The sequence below is a fragment of the Phalangium opilio genome, unplaced genomic scaffold, assembly GCF_054372755.1.
Source record: "Phalangium opilio isolate 3A_F unplaced genomic scaffold, DU_Popi_V2 ptg000011l_1, whole genome shotgun sequence".
Taxonomy (NCBI): Eukaryota; Metazoa; Arthropoda; class Arachnida; order Opiliones; family Phalangiidae; genus Phalangium; species Phalangium opilio.
The window spans coordinates 2,448,715-2,463,623 of NW_028324147.1; the positions used below are offsets into that span (position 1 = coordinate 2,448,715).

Below are 14,909 nucleotides of genomic sequence, written 5' to 3' on the forward strand. Positions count from 1 at the left end.
AAAATAATCTAAAAATAATTTTCAATATCAAAATTAAATCATATATTGAATTTTATTTAATTTAATGAATAGATTAATCCAATAAAAATATAAATTAATTCAAGAAGAATTACAGTTCACCCTTCCTTTAACGATTCTTGATATTTGGATGGATGCTGCAGGGAAACGGGTAACGGGAAGATTCAGAGGATGTAGAGAGAGAGAGAATTGGAATTTTTCTCTTTTTCACGATAATGACTCTTTGGTAGCGCGATGCTATTTGCACCCTGGCTTCTGGCCTCACACACCTACACCCTGGCCTGAAGCCATAGGTACAGTCCTTCCTCCCCCCTCTCCCCCATCCCAACTTCTTGTTCTTCTTCGATTACGAATTGTTTTGGAGGGAAAATTTGTGGTTTTTCCCGCGTTTTTCCATCCTTGTTCTAGGAATTGTTTAATTATGTTCGCGGATTCCGAAAGGATTCAAGGGAAAATGATGAATTTTTCTGGATACGAGAGCGAATTCCTCCGCGTGTACTTGAACGATGAACGATCGAGGAGCTCTTAATGATTTTCTAACGCGCCTCCTTAGCTTTCTACCCATAATGCACCACCACCACCGCGAAACCGATCTTGGTAATTCCTGGGTATGGGCCTGACTTAAGTTAAATTGCTGAATCAGTATTGGGCATGGCATGGACTCTCTTAAAGAGGACCAGCAAAGAAATTTTTTTATTTATTTCTTTGCGACCAAAGTATTGGGCATGGACTCTGTATGATCTCTTAAAGAGGACCAGCAAAGAAATGGTCTATTAGTCGTAGAATTTTGAATCTCATAAGATAGAAAGTAGTTCACAAACGCGCGCATGAACACTATCATATATTGTAGTAAAGCAGGTGTGAATAGCCATTTATTTTAAGCCTAACCTAAGAGTCCTCGGGCTGGCTGGTCTTTCCTCCTTAAGCCTTGGTTGGTTCCCTTGTCCAAACACTTGAATCATTCCTATTCTTTGTGGCAGGCCATCCAAAAAATTCTCTTTACACTACGTCATTTAAACCCGGCGTTATTAGCCCCCCCCCTTGTGGAGAAAAATCTCCAAAAGTTTAACTTTAGAAGGATGACAAAAAAAAAGTTGTCGCCAGCCAATATCTAATCGACAGTTTGTGGGGGGAAACGATATTAGCCTGATATCAGTGCTTCTGAATTGCTTCATAGTTTTCGTTTTCCGCGCGTTTTTTTTTTCACCCCACAACGCATTGAAGAGCGCGCCCTCTTTGGGGGAAGAAGAAAGAAAAAGAGCCCTTGTAACTCAGGGTTCCCTCTTTTCAGGGATATAATTCCGACATGGGTGGTCGATTGGGTGCCCATCAGAGGTGGTGTGCTAGCCTGTTCATTCAGGGACTGTCTAGGGGGATTCGATTTGTTAAAGTAAACTTAAGCCTTGGCTCAGAAGAAGCTCAAGATATCTCTTGGGAACTATAGGGATTATCCCTGGAAAGGAACTCATGGTTGGTCCTATGAGTGGTGTAAATGGTGACAAAACACCTATTGTTGCCTTGGTCCCCTGCGTTTTACTCTGATGATTGGCGCTTTTAGAGAGGAAAACACTTATTGTTGGTCCACGGGTTTTTAAGTGAAATTATATTCAATTTCTTCTTGAAATGGTGTAATTATTAAGGTATTTAGAACTGTAATTGCAAAAATAAATTGTTTTTGAGCAATCAAAGAATTTCCGTTTACTTTAGCAATTTCTGCAAATTCGCATGTGAACAATAGAGATTCTAACTGAAATATTTAACACCGACACTGTTTTTAAGCTAAGGGTGACATATCTTCGACATGAAAATCGAGCTTAAATTCTGTATTAAATTCCTAATTATTACAAATAACCATTACAACTACGAGTGTTATTTAGGGGGAGGGGTGAAATTATTGTTGATTTTCGCCTAAAATCCCGACTATAACAGATTTCATTTCCGGACCATCCATGTTCTGGGCTATTTCCGGAGAATCCATCTCTCCGTTAAATTAACCCGGCGGATCGACAATCATTCTCTTGTGTAGGTCTGTCTGTCTACACACAACGCCTGTCCCGCGCGCGTTGGTTACATTTGTGTTTATATCCATCTCCCCATTCACCATGCACCATACAACCACCTTCCTGGTTTGGAACTTTTGGACTCTTGCGCTACTGCAAAATTGTCAAAACGCAACGCAACAAACCCTGGTTGGCTGGCCCTTTGAAATGATATCCCTCATGATGGGGGGAATCCCTTTGAAGGGAATAATGGCTGCATGCAGTTTTCCCCTCGTTTTAACAAGTATTTTCGCTCAATACCCCGGTTAGCTATGAGTAAAAATTCGAGGCGATACAAGCTGGTGCACCGAGTGTACCCCGTTTTTCATTAATGTTAGCTATAGCCCACCCCTGCGACAGATTTCTACCCCAATGCATTGCATGCGTCCTGGTGCACCCCAGCTTCGCCCCAAAGGCAAAATACTGTCCCGTTCGTAGCTTTAGAGTGACGTCAACGGATTGGGACCGCGACCCGGACTAGCTTTGGGTCCCGGTAAATGTTGAGTCAAACTGCCGACATTGTTTGCTTCATCATGGGACCCCCCTGGCTAAGTTAAGACCATTGCCGTGTCCCTAGCTCACTTTGGGTGTACATTTTTTGGGGGTCTTAATGGATAATACTCATCTTTCATATTCCTTTATTCCCATGATTTTTGGAAATTAAATGGAAAGTAAGTCGCGCTTCATTGAAGTCCGAATATTTCTCTTTATTGAAGAAGGGAAAGCTTTCAGTTAAATGGCCTGATACATCCTTTGCTAATAACAAAGGCAAATACGTATAACCGGAAGTAGTTATAGGCATTTTTGGGATGTTAATGAAAGATTTCAGTATAGTGTGTCCAGTAAAATTGTTTACGACGTCCAACAAGTCTTGATTGATCTCTTGATCTGTTGGCTAATTCTTTTGCTAGAAATCAATCAGCACAATGCTTCAATATTACCACTTACAGTAATTTCTCTCCCTATTTGTTCATTTGAATTTTGATGTGTAATTGATCTCCGGGACCGAGTTAGAAATTATATTGTTTCCTTCTTTTGGTGATTATCGTAGATTACGTTGGTAAATGATTTGTACAAATCTATTAATTTAGTGGCCAGGGAAATATATTACATCATACCTTCAATTATAGGCAAACAAAATATATGACTACAGTTGACAGCAATTATTGCAATAATTATCCGTGATGAGTGAACATTTTAAAAATGATTTTATCTCATCTCCGGTATAGTCTGAACGTCGTCCCTGTCTGTTGGCGCCAATTCAGGGGGACACTAAGTTGTACAAGGATATCTTTTCATCGTTAGAATAGAACCCATATAAAACCTGAGAACATTTACCTGGACTATTTTCCCTCGACTACAGATCAGATCAGTCCATTAATATTTATTAATAACCCAAGAAGGCGACGTTCTCAATTAGTATAAGGGTTCTTGGTAATCGTATACCTCTAATATACCTTTCAAATTAAAACACATGCCTCTATATTAGGCAGGCAGGCGGGCGGGGGTGGATTCGGGGATGACACCGCGTGGCAGCGTCTAGTCGCGTTGTCTGTCGAGGCAATCCATGACGCGTCCATATTCCTAGGAAATATTATCCAATCATCACCCCCTCCCCCCTCCTCTTCCTGAATGTCGCCTTTCAAACCACGTGCGTTGCTGTCAGATATTAAAGTTCTCGCGCGCGCAATCTTTTCCCGCCGTTTTTAGATTGACTTTTGATTAATGTTAATTTTATTGGGGGTTGGCGCACGCGCGCCTTGCCATGCACGTGTCAAGCTGAGAATTACCTCCTTAACTTTCACGTGAAAATGCATGACAGTCTATTTAATTTGCATACATCTCATTTCAATTTGTTTTAGGGAGTTATTTTTAGTGATGGTTGGTGTTTGTTTATTATAAACAGAATTATTTAGAAATTTTCGTTTTGATGGAATTATCTAAGTGACCCAATACTATTTCCGGCGTCTGCATGCAGCTTGATCAGGGAGGTTAGGCGATTAAATCTGGGTGTGACCCAAAATCCCCCCAGCCAAAATCCCCCCGGACAAAATCCCCCCAAATCATAAGTAACGGACAAAATCCCCCCAATGTAGGACAAAATCCCCCCAAATCATTATAACAAGACAAAATCCCCCCAAATCATTATAACAAGACAAAATCCCCCCAAATAATTAAAACAAGACAAAGTCCCTCCAAATGATATTTAACGGTTAGGTTTGGTTAGGATAGGTTAGGTTTGGTTAGGATAGGTTAGATTAGGTTAGTAATATTTTATAAATCATTTAACAATGTTACGCCTTTTCCAAAATTTTGATGTTTAGCTTCATTGACTTCTCAAATAATATGCCTTTTCCAAATCATTACTGTTATGTTAGGTTAGGTTTGGTTAAGTTAGGTTAGTAATATTTTAAAAATCATTTAACAATGTTACGCCTTTTCCAAAACGTTACTGTTATGTTAGGTTAGGTTTGGTGAGGCTAGTAATATTTTATAAATCATTTAACAATGTTACGCCTTTTCTAAAATATTGATGTTTAGCTTCATTGACTTCCCCAATAATATGCCTTTTCCAAAACATTACTGTTATGTTAGGTTAGGTTAGGTTTGGTTAAGTTAGGTTAGTAATATTTTATAAATCATTTAACAACGTTACGCCTTTTCCAAAATATTGATGTTATGCTTCATTGAGTTCTCGGTACAATTTCGGTATGAGTGAATAAGGTCAAAAATCATTTTAGAGCAAAATCAAGCACACCATTCGATAGAGCGTAAAATTTAGATCTAAAATGGCCGCCGCTTTTTTCAAATTTCCAAAAAAAAAGTTTTATCCCCCATAAGAATTGCCACCTTTTCCAAAATATTGATGTTTAACGTTAGGGTTCATTTTCACTTAAGAGGCCGAATAGGTTAGGTTAGGTTAGGTTAGGTTAGGTTAGGTTGGGTTGGGTTAGGTTAGGTTAGGTTGGGTTACGTCGGGTTGGGTTACGTTAGGTTAGGTTAGGTTTAGTTAGGTTTGGTTAGGTCAGGTTAGGTTAGGTCAGGTTAGGTTGGAAAAGGTGCCAAATTATTGGCCCTCTGATGTTTTCCACACTGTTTTTGACCTTGTTCACCTATACTGCAAAAAATGTTTTTGGTTTTTTTTTGGAAATTTGAAAAAAGCGGGGAATATTTTAGATCTAAATTTTACGCTCTATCGAATGGTGTGCTTGATTTTGCTCTAAAATGATTTTTGACCTCATACCGAAATCCTACCGACTTCTCAAATAATATTTTATAAATCATTTAACAATGTTAGGCCTTTTCCAAAATATAAATGTTTAGCATCATTGACTTATCAAATAATATGCCTTTTCCAAAACATTACTGTTATGTTAGGTTAGTAGTATTTTACAAATCATTTAACAATGTTACGCCTTTTCCAAAACGTTACTGTTATGTTAGGTTAGGTTTGGTTAGGCTAGTAATATTTTATAAATCATTTAACAATGTTACGTCTTGTTATAATTATTAGGGGGGATTTTGTCTTGTTATAATGATTTGGGGGGATTTTGTCCTGTTATAATGATTTGGGGGGATTTTGTCTTGTTATATTGATTTGGGGGGATTTTGTCTTGTTATAATGATTTGGGGGGATTTTGTCTTACATTGGGGGGATTTTGTCCGTTACTTATGATTTGGGGGGATTTTGGCCGGGGGGATTTTGGCTGGGGGGATTTTGGTATACAATCTTAAATCTGATTTACTTCCGCCCTTGGGGGAAATTTGAAATTAAATTTAGCTTGATATAATAGAAATAACGAACCATGGTTAATTAAATTCTTTAATTGTTATAAAAAATTTCATTGCCTTGGACAATGTAACGTAATTTTCCCAACGACAACATAAGGTCAGCGAAGTGTCAAGAGATATTAATCAAACCTTAAGTTGTTTTCGTGATATTTCAGCAGCACTTTAACACAAACCCAGATATATAGGAATACAATTTAAAAATAGGCCAGACTTTAAAGTTTAAACCCATGTACCCCTAAACCGGGCCCCATTTTAGAATAGATCAAATCGACCACTGGGTCCTCAAAAAAGCAGTAAGGCGACGATATGCAAATTAGTCTAGTGTGTCACTCTTTTTTTTTAAAAAAAAATAAAACAAAAAAAACTAGGGGTTGTATATGCACTCCTTTCAAATCAAAACGGCGCAACGCCTGATGGGAAAGAACGAAAATTGACATGTGTTAAACCCATGCATGCAGAGCTTTGTTTGAAAACTCACAAAGTTGACTTTACTTCTAAAAACCTTAACCGCATTGATGGGTGTTGACAAAGAATTCAAATGAAAATGAATTAATTTTAGGACGATTTCTTGACGCTTAAGGTCACGAGCGAGAGTCACGTGATTCAGTGAAACCCTGAAAAAAGAAAATAATAAAAAAAAATTATTTTTATCTGTCGGGAAAAAAAAGTATGGTATTACCCCTATTGGATTATTTCAGTAAATCGCTAGGAAATCGCGTCTTTGACACCAAAAATTGGCTTCGCGTAAAAAACTTTAGGGCTTCTATCGAGAGCTTCCGTTCTAATCTCTAGTAATCTTTGGTCCTTTTGGGGACGTGTAGCTTACAAACTTTTTTTTTCTGTTCGTTCCTTCTTAGAGTCAGAGAGTTTGTAAGAAAGTACCTGCTAGGTAGTTACAAGACAATGTGTAACTTTTTATCTGTTACTTTGATAAGTTAAGACTAAGACTGTCTTTGTCCTCCCTCTGGTTGGTAATCGGTGTTAAATACCGACCAACTGGCGACGCCAACTTTAAGTATAGCTGAGCTGAGCGATTTACAATTCAATTCAATTGCAACGCATGCGTGGGTTAATTCAATTTAAGGTAATACCCCATTGTTACGTCGCTGTTGCCAATGGTGGAAAAATACGTCATTGAATCACGTGGTTCACGTCATACATTGTTTGTTTTTAGTTACAGAGGCAAATAGAAATAATATTATCGAAAGTATGATGTTTACAACACCGAGTGACACTTTCTTTGGTCGACCAATTAGCTCTTTATTACGTTAAAATTTTATTACAAGAAAATATTTAAACACAAAACTACTCTTGTCTTGGTTTTCTCATCCTCTAATTTAATTGATTACCTAACCAAAGTTAATTACCCGTATAATTTAAAAATAAATTTCCGGGGATAAAAGGGTTTTTAGGTATTATATAAAAAGTGAAAGCCCATTTCCAGAATAATAATAAACCTTTTTTTTATATATATATATATAAGTTAGGTGTCATATCAGATATGTCACGTTAATCCTGGGGTTTGACTTGGCGCCTTTTTTTGCAGAAGCACGAGGGGGCCCATAGCGCGAGCGAGCTAGGCGCGACATACATAGATTACACGCGGTGCCTCGCACGCGCCTTTTCGTTGGCGCGAGCTCTCTTTTGATCCCCCGTTCTATATGCACCCCGGCACCCCACCCCCATCCTACCACCTTCTCGACAGTAATGTCACATTATCTCATCTATATGCTAATCAGACGACGTGAGGTTTGCGCGAGCGTCAGCCTCGACAAAACTTGACCTTTCTCTTCTCACCCCCATCCTACTACCTCGTTTAAAGGAAAAGACTACGTACCACCATATAGGATGATACTTTTGGATGGCGCATGCTGTTAGATTCTTCAAGCCATTTCTGGAAGTATTTTAACAGCGAAGTTGTCAACGAAGGAGGTGACGCGGTGTCGTGGTGAAGGAACCCATAATACATCGCGAAAAACTATCGTTTTAACAGTTGTCCCCTGTTTGGTGCCATCGGGACTTGTTATTTGTCAACAATAGACCAAAGATGTTCTTCTGACTGTCTTACAGTCTTCACTAATCAAATTACATTACTGTATCAATTGTTCAAGCGCACGGAATTTCCAAAAATTCAAAAACAAAAGCTTAGCGAAAATACTGTTTTCCTAAAACACGTGACCTTACAATTAATTTAAAAAGAGCTCTAAATAGACCATTCCAGAAGAGGGACGGGGCCGCCTTGTTAGGTTATTTACTTCACGCCAAGAAGCGCCGCTAGAGGGCAGTGCGAGGTTTCTTATAATTTCTGATATCTTTGGGTTATTTGGCTTCTCATATGCTATTTGACGTTAGAGGTTAATTTAAACGGGTGCGGAGTTTTTTTGGTTGGGGGGTTGGGGTTCGTGAAAAGGGGGATGGATGTTATTAGGCCTAAGATATGTTACAGAAGGGGTTTATATGGAAAAATGCGGGGACGTTATACCCCTTTTAGCTTTGGGGCTATCACACACCTTACCACCAAAACGTTTTCTGAAATTTATAGAGGTGAAAAATCATGATTAAATGGTATAGTTCACATTGGAAACATTTTTTTCTTTTTTCATTTTTATTTTTCAAAACATAATTAGGCTTAAGTCATATCATATGACGCTTCTAAGGTTATGGATTCTGCTATAGAAGTCGTGTATTTAAATTTTTAGGCTTATAGTATAGTTTAATGGTTTGTGTTAATGATCATTAATTTTTAAGCTGAATTAATATTTTTATTTTCAGAAATTGTTATATCATATTTGGGACCAAATTGATCTAAACAAAAGAATTGAAAAGATGCCTAAATGACTCGATGGATCTAGTGGGATCATTGATGATATAACGTGACGTCACGACGCCAGGAATTATGGGTAAGTCCCAAAAACTCTTTGGTCACTAGACCAAATTATTCCTAAGCCATCAGAGCGAAAAAAATGTGACCGCACCCGCCAATGAAAAAAACCAACAAAGTTAGAATGGATCAGAACAAAACCCATCAATTATCAATCATCTTTCGATTATATTTGGTATTAGAAGCCCCCATATGATGACGTCAGTTGATTCCTCCCTCAATCAGTCACTAGGACTTAATTCTATTCTGGAATTTAAAGTTGTGGCTCTTAATTATATCATAAATTAAAAGATTCTTTATGGGAATAAATACTTCCTCGAGCTTAATATAACAATATCAAAGATAAAAGAGCATTGGGGTCCCTCACTCCGTAATCCTTAAATCCAATCTATAAAGTAGATAGATGAACAAAAAAAAAATCATTGAATCCTGGAGAGTTTCTGCGGTTTTTATGATAATCCCTTGGTGCATGCAGTGCAGTGCTACCCATATAGTTGACTCACCGATTAGGTCCTCCTCAATACCAGGATTTCCAACGTGTTTTATTTATTGAAGGGATAGTCGCAAAGTAACTAAAAGTTCCATAAATTAAGATATTTTGGCCATAAGTTTGTTAATCTCTGGTAACTTAGAAACTGGAGCTTGTAATTTTGAAGTGAGTGAGGTAGGTCATAGATTCAGGGTAAAGCGAAGACGCCTGGTGAGGCGCTGCTGTCAAATTTGGGCTTAGTAATGCAGACTAAATAGGACCTAGATGGAACTTTGTCCTGCAAAATTAACCACCGAGTGTAGGACTTCAATTCTCGCTTGTAGTCCTCGAAGAAGTGTCAACAACTATCCCTTTAAAGTCGATTTTAAGCCTTGGTCTTCCTTGCCCATATCCTCATTGACTATTAAGGTCCCCTCCCCCCTTTTAGACATTTGCATGACAAGTAATTCTCCTACGCGACATGAAAATGTCCCGGGACGTTTTTTTTTCTTTTTTGGATATGGATAGGTTTTTTAGAATTTATGGGTAATAATCCCTGTTTTTGTCCAATCCAGGACTGGTTTGGTTATAGCATTCCCTAAGCCTTGGCTCTCTCGCATTTTTACTCCCAAATTCTAATTCGGAAAATGTATACCCAGATAGATTGTAGGATCATGTCTCTGACAATGATCCCCTTCACGCCTATTGAAATTTTTCTATCTGAATTTATACCGTATTTGCATCATGGATGAAATATATTATATCTGAATTTTTTGTAAAAAAAATTTCGAGATCTGATTATGGGTGTTTTTTTATTCCCGAGGATGATGACTGGATTTAGTTGGACAGATGGTCTAGTATCTTCTATGGGAAATTAGGGTATAAGTTAATTGGTATTTTCTTAATTACGCTGTAAAGTTCAGAGTGCTTTTAGTGTTATAAGTAGACCTTTTTCAAAAGTCAAAGGTTCAAAACTTCAAATACATAGTTTTCAGACTAGGATAATTGATACATTTTACAACAGGAGGCGAGGGTACTCGGTACTGCACTTTGTCCAGCAAGTAGCCAAGCCTCCTGTTGTAAATGGTATCATTCATCCTAGTCTGAAAACTGTGCATAGACAACTTATTTTATTGATGGATATTTAGTCGCAAAGACGTACGGCAGATATGGGTTCAAACAATGCTAACCAAATTTGATGCAGGACTGGTAACTTTGAAGCCCTTTGTTGTTAACATACCCATCAATGTTCCGTCTTAAGCAGACGACACTTCGCCCCCCTCTTTTGGAAAAGGAGTTTATTTACTTCCACTGCAAGTTATCATCATTCTCGAATTCTATTTTGATGTTTTTTTCTTTTCTATCCTATTTAAACTATCCTTTGGTTATTTCTACCTTTTGTTTATCCAATAAGCTAAAGTGGGTCATTTTGAAAAAGGAAGCCCAACTTTTTTTTTTTTTTTTTTTTTCGTAATATTACCTATACCCTCTCCTCTGAAGCTAAAAGGGTCTTCCGCCGTTGAATAGCAAAAAAGTTCCTTTTTTAACCGAGTTTGTGGCAGCCTTTTTTTTCTATAAAGGTTTAGTGTGTAGGAGGTTTATAAAAGGCAAAAGGATGCTGGGGCTGCCTGGATTGGGACTCTTTATACTAGAGAGAAGCCAAGCCAAAGCGTAGTGGTGGCATTTACGCGTGGGGGTGGTTGTCAGTTGTCACGAACTATTTATTTTCTTACGTGGTTTAATATTGAGTATCCGTACGCCTTTAATATTTTGTTAGTGAAAAGTTGGGTTGTTATGAGATATAGGTGGCTTTAAAGCTCGTGAAGTAGCGAGCGAGCGCGTGCCACTGGATAGGAGTCAGAGTTTGTTCCTTTTTCCGATCCCGCTGCTCTTGCGCTTCTTTTTTCTCTCTTTTCTCCATCCTTTTTGGAAGAGGAAGAATCGGAAATGGGGGATGAAGGATGGAAGATTGCTTAGATTCCCAGCCTCTCTCTCTCTTGAACTCTACTCGTTTGGAATAACGCCGCTTTTCAACCATTTTTTTTATATATATTTAGACTTGTATGGACAGTGGTTTAAAAAAAAAAAGAAGGAAAAAACCAAATAGCAGGTCAGTTTTGATTTTGAAGAAGGGGGTCACTCATATTTTTTGATATTTTTTTAAGGTTGTGTATCTCGGTCCCTGATTGATGTACAAGCAAGTTTGTAGTATCGTTGTGTAGAGGATAGTTTGGGCTATTACTATTTCAAGGGATTTTCATGGAATTAATTTTAAACTGAAGTTATGGAGTTTTAAAGTTGGAGAATTGAGTTAGTGTTAGTGCTCCACATGTGTTCTTTTTTTAGGGCGTTTCTCTTGGTCCCTGGTTCATGTATGATCATGTAATTAGTATCGTTGTGTAGAGGACAGTTTGGGCTATTACCATTTCAAGGGAATTCCCTGAAAGTAATTTTAAACTTGAGTTATACAGTCGCAAAGTTGAGGTTAATTTAATTCACAAAACATTTATATTGGTGATGATATAACATTGAAGATCCAAAGAAAGGGCGTCTTAATTCTTGTAGACATTATTTTAATTATTAATTAGACGTATTAATAAGCATTCAAAGATACTATAACCCAAAACCCACGGAAATCAAAAAAAATCTGAATTTAGTTCCGTTTTTCGAAACTAGATGGCCATAGCTCACGGAGTAAAAAGGCGCGAAGGATGCTAAGAGACCCCTCCGACTAGAAAGAGATAGGATAGGAGGATAGGCCTTGGTTATTTCAAACCTAGAGAGACTTTCTCTGGAAACTAAAGGGCAGGGACTGTGGGGGGAGTTTTCTGTCATCGAGATTTTAGCTTGATGAAAGTTTAAAACCCCAGTCAGCGGCAGCAGCTCGCGTTGTCTTCTGCTTAGATCTTCTTTCTTTCTTTCTGTTTTTAACTCGTTTTCACTCGTTAATTAGTTTTTCGGAGCTGAGATAAATGAACCTACTCCTTTTATTCGACTTTCGAGATAATTAGCGATTTGTCAAAATAATGATTTTGAGATTGAGAAAAAAAAGAAACGTGATAGAATTTAAAGAAAAAAATCAAGACAAGCTAGTCCCTTTTACTCCCTAGTGTGTGTGTCTTAACAGGATGATAAACCAAGTCTGGGGGTCTCATGAGGGTCTTCCGTGGAGAGTATTAGCCTTCTTATTTTTGGTTCTCAAACTTTAATTGGTTTTCAAAGAAAATCCCTGGCGCACGCGCGAGACAAAAGTCACAAATGTCAAAGAAACAAAAATAAATAAATAAATAGGCCTTGGTTCTTAGTTCTGTTGTCCGTATGCTCCGCGTACCATCCGATTCCACGAACTGTCTTCAGGAATCTCTGGTCCGGGAATGTTTTTGCTCCTAGGCGAGTAGCTTCGGTGTATGGCGCATAACAGTTTTCCGCGCAATCGCGCCCTCTGGCGGTATAAAAACGGATGTGACGTCACGAATGGCTAATCAGAAAGGCGGAGTTTTAAAGAGAGAGAAAGAGGAACGGAACGGTGGTGCGGGTTTGCCTACTTCCAGGCTATAGTTCGGGTTTTAGGCTTAGCCAGGTTTTTTTTTCGCTCTCTCTCCCCTTGTATTTTCTCCTTATTTCCAGCCCTTAAAGCGGAGGAATGGGGGAGGCCCTCTCTTTCTACGGAGAAAAAGTAGGGGGATGAAACGCGGAGGGGGGAGAGAGAATGAGAAATAGCTGCGGAGAAATTTTAACGGAGGGGGGCTGGAAATATTCGGAGTTGCCTGCCTGCCTGCCTTAGAGAGGAGAGGGAAATTGTAAGGGGGCGCTCTGCCGGTAGAAAACGTAGCCTAGAGCGGCGTCTGCTTCGGACGTTTGCCCTCACAAACAGTCATGGCGTCGGGTAAGGTGGATCGTTGGAAAGTGTTGTCCGCGTTTGTGACTTTTGGATCTCTCATTTCGACGTGTTTCGGCAAAGAAGGTGAGTTTTTAATCACCTTTTTGTCCGTTTTTACCTTCCTGAAAAATGGTGATTATTGTTCATCGCGGCGCGAATATCGTCGAATACCTGTCCGTTCTGAAATCGCGAGTGACGGCCCCGCTTGACGGGATAAAAGCGGGCCGGATCTTCGCGAAGCTCGGTCCCGGGGAAAATATTCCTCTCCCCTAAAATCTACGGTGGTAGGAACTTCGGACGCGCCAAAAAGGTAGAAATATTTTTAGGCCCTAAAACGATCAAGGCGCGAAAAATAACTCAGGTGTGTCCGCGAGTAATTTTCCACTGATGGATAAATATTTTTCTGCCGTAAAGTTTTAAGACGATTTCTTTCGATTTTGGAAAGCGAGTATTTAGGGGTATATTCGTACCTGTTATGTTTTTAGATGAAATTACGTCACGTATGCAGTTATGATTACGGTAATATGATTGGGTGGTTGTTAAATGTAACGAATTTAGTTCTGTTTTGAATAGATTAGGGTTAGGGATAACACATGAATTGGAAATCATATGACATAGAACGTTTTTGTAGCAAAGCGACTTGTTCAGACGCAATTAATAGACTTTAATTACATAAATTAGGTTTAATTCAGACTCTCCTTAATGTGTCGGAATATATTTATTAAATTTACCTATAATTAATCATATTTAATTATTAAACGATACTGCGAAGTGAATCCACGCTTATACGTTCGTAAATACGAAATTTTACTCAAAATTATGAACTTTAGTAAGTTCATTGCTAATATCAAACAATTATGAAATCGTACGAATTGTTTCTCCGATTCTTTCAAATATTAAAAACCATACCTGCAATATTGAAAAGGTTAGACATTATATTTAGACTACAAGGTAGCTTAGTTCCAAGATTGGAATCGTCTAACCCATGCTCGAAAAGGATTCAAATATTGTTTGGCTTCTGTGTTTTATGCTGAACTATAAAAAACCCTAACTTTAAAGGAATACTTAACATCAGTCAAATCATGAAAACGAATTTGGTTTAAGCGCGCAATTCACCTGAATCTGTGTAACAGAACGCGGGATTTGTACGCAATTACCTGGAGTCCTGTATTTATCAGGAATTTTAAAGATTATTTAGAAAAATGGTCGGGTATTCAAAATTTTTCTTATTAATTCAGGGATTTCTTTTTGTCTATTAAATCGAGCCTTATTTGACTTTGGTAAACACCTGAAAACGTCAGAGGTATTTGTTACCATTGATGGAATAAATAGTAAGGGATATTTGTAAACATTGCTTAGGGAAATCATGGAATAAATAGTATGGGATATTTGTAAACATTCTTCAGGGAAATCATGGAATAAATAGTATGGGATATTTGTAAACATCGTTCAGGGAAATCATGGAATAGTCGGGGATAATTGTAAACATTGTTTCGGGAAATCATGGAAAAGTCAGGGATATTTGCAAAAATTGTTCAGGAAAATCATGGAATAGTCGGGAATAATTGTAAACATTCTTCAGGGAAATCATGGAATAGTCGGGGATAATTGTAAACATTGTTTCGGGAAATCCGGGAATAGTCGGGGATATTTGTAAACATTGTTCAGGGAAATCATGGAAAAGTCAGGGATATTTGCAAAAATTGTTCAGGGAAATCATGGAATAGTCGGGGATATTTGTAAACATCTTTCAGGGAAACCTGTAAAGTCCGAGAAGAATTTTCATACAAATCTTGAAACATCCAATATTTATAAATCATCAGAACTTTC

At 38.1% G+C, this 14,909-nt stretch overlaps 1 protein-coding gene across 18 annotated transcripts in view; it reads left to right on the forward strand.

Annotated features, from left to right (window-relative positions):
• Eph (Eph receptor tyrosine kinase) overlaps positions 1 to 14,909 on the forward strand; it is a 316,120-nt gene that overhangs the window by 114,432 nt on the left and 186,779 nt on the right. For 12 of the 18 annotated variants that reach the window (XM_089857898.1, XM_089857909.1, XM_089857901.1 and 9 more), the window contains exon 1: positions 12,978 to 13,163. In XM_089857898.1, coding sequence (XP_089714024.1) covers positions 13,076 to 13,163 — 88 coding nt within the window. In that variant the 5' untranslated portion in view covers positions 12,978 to 13,075. Of the gene's footprint in view, positions 1 to 8,621; positions 8,750 to 12,977; positions 13,164 to 14,909 lie in introns of those variants that run through there. The other 6 variants (XM_089857907.1, XM_089857908.1, XM_089857913.1 and 3 more) reach the window with 3 other exon arrangements.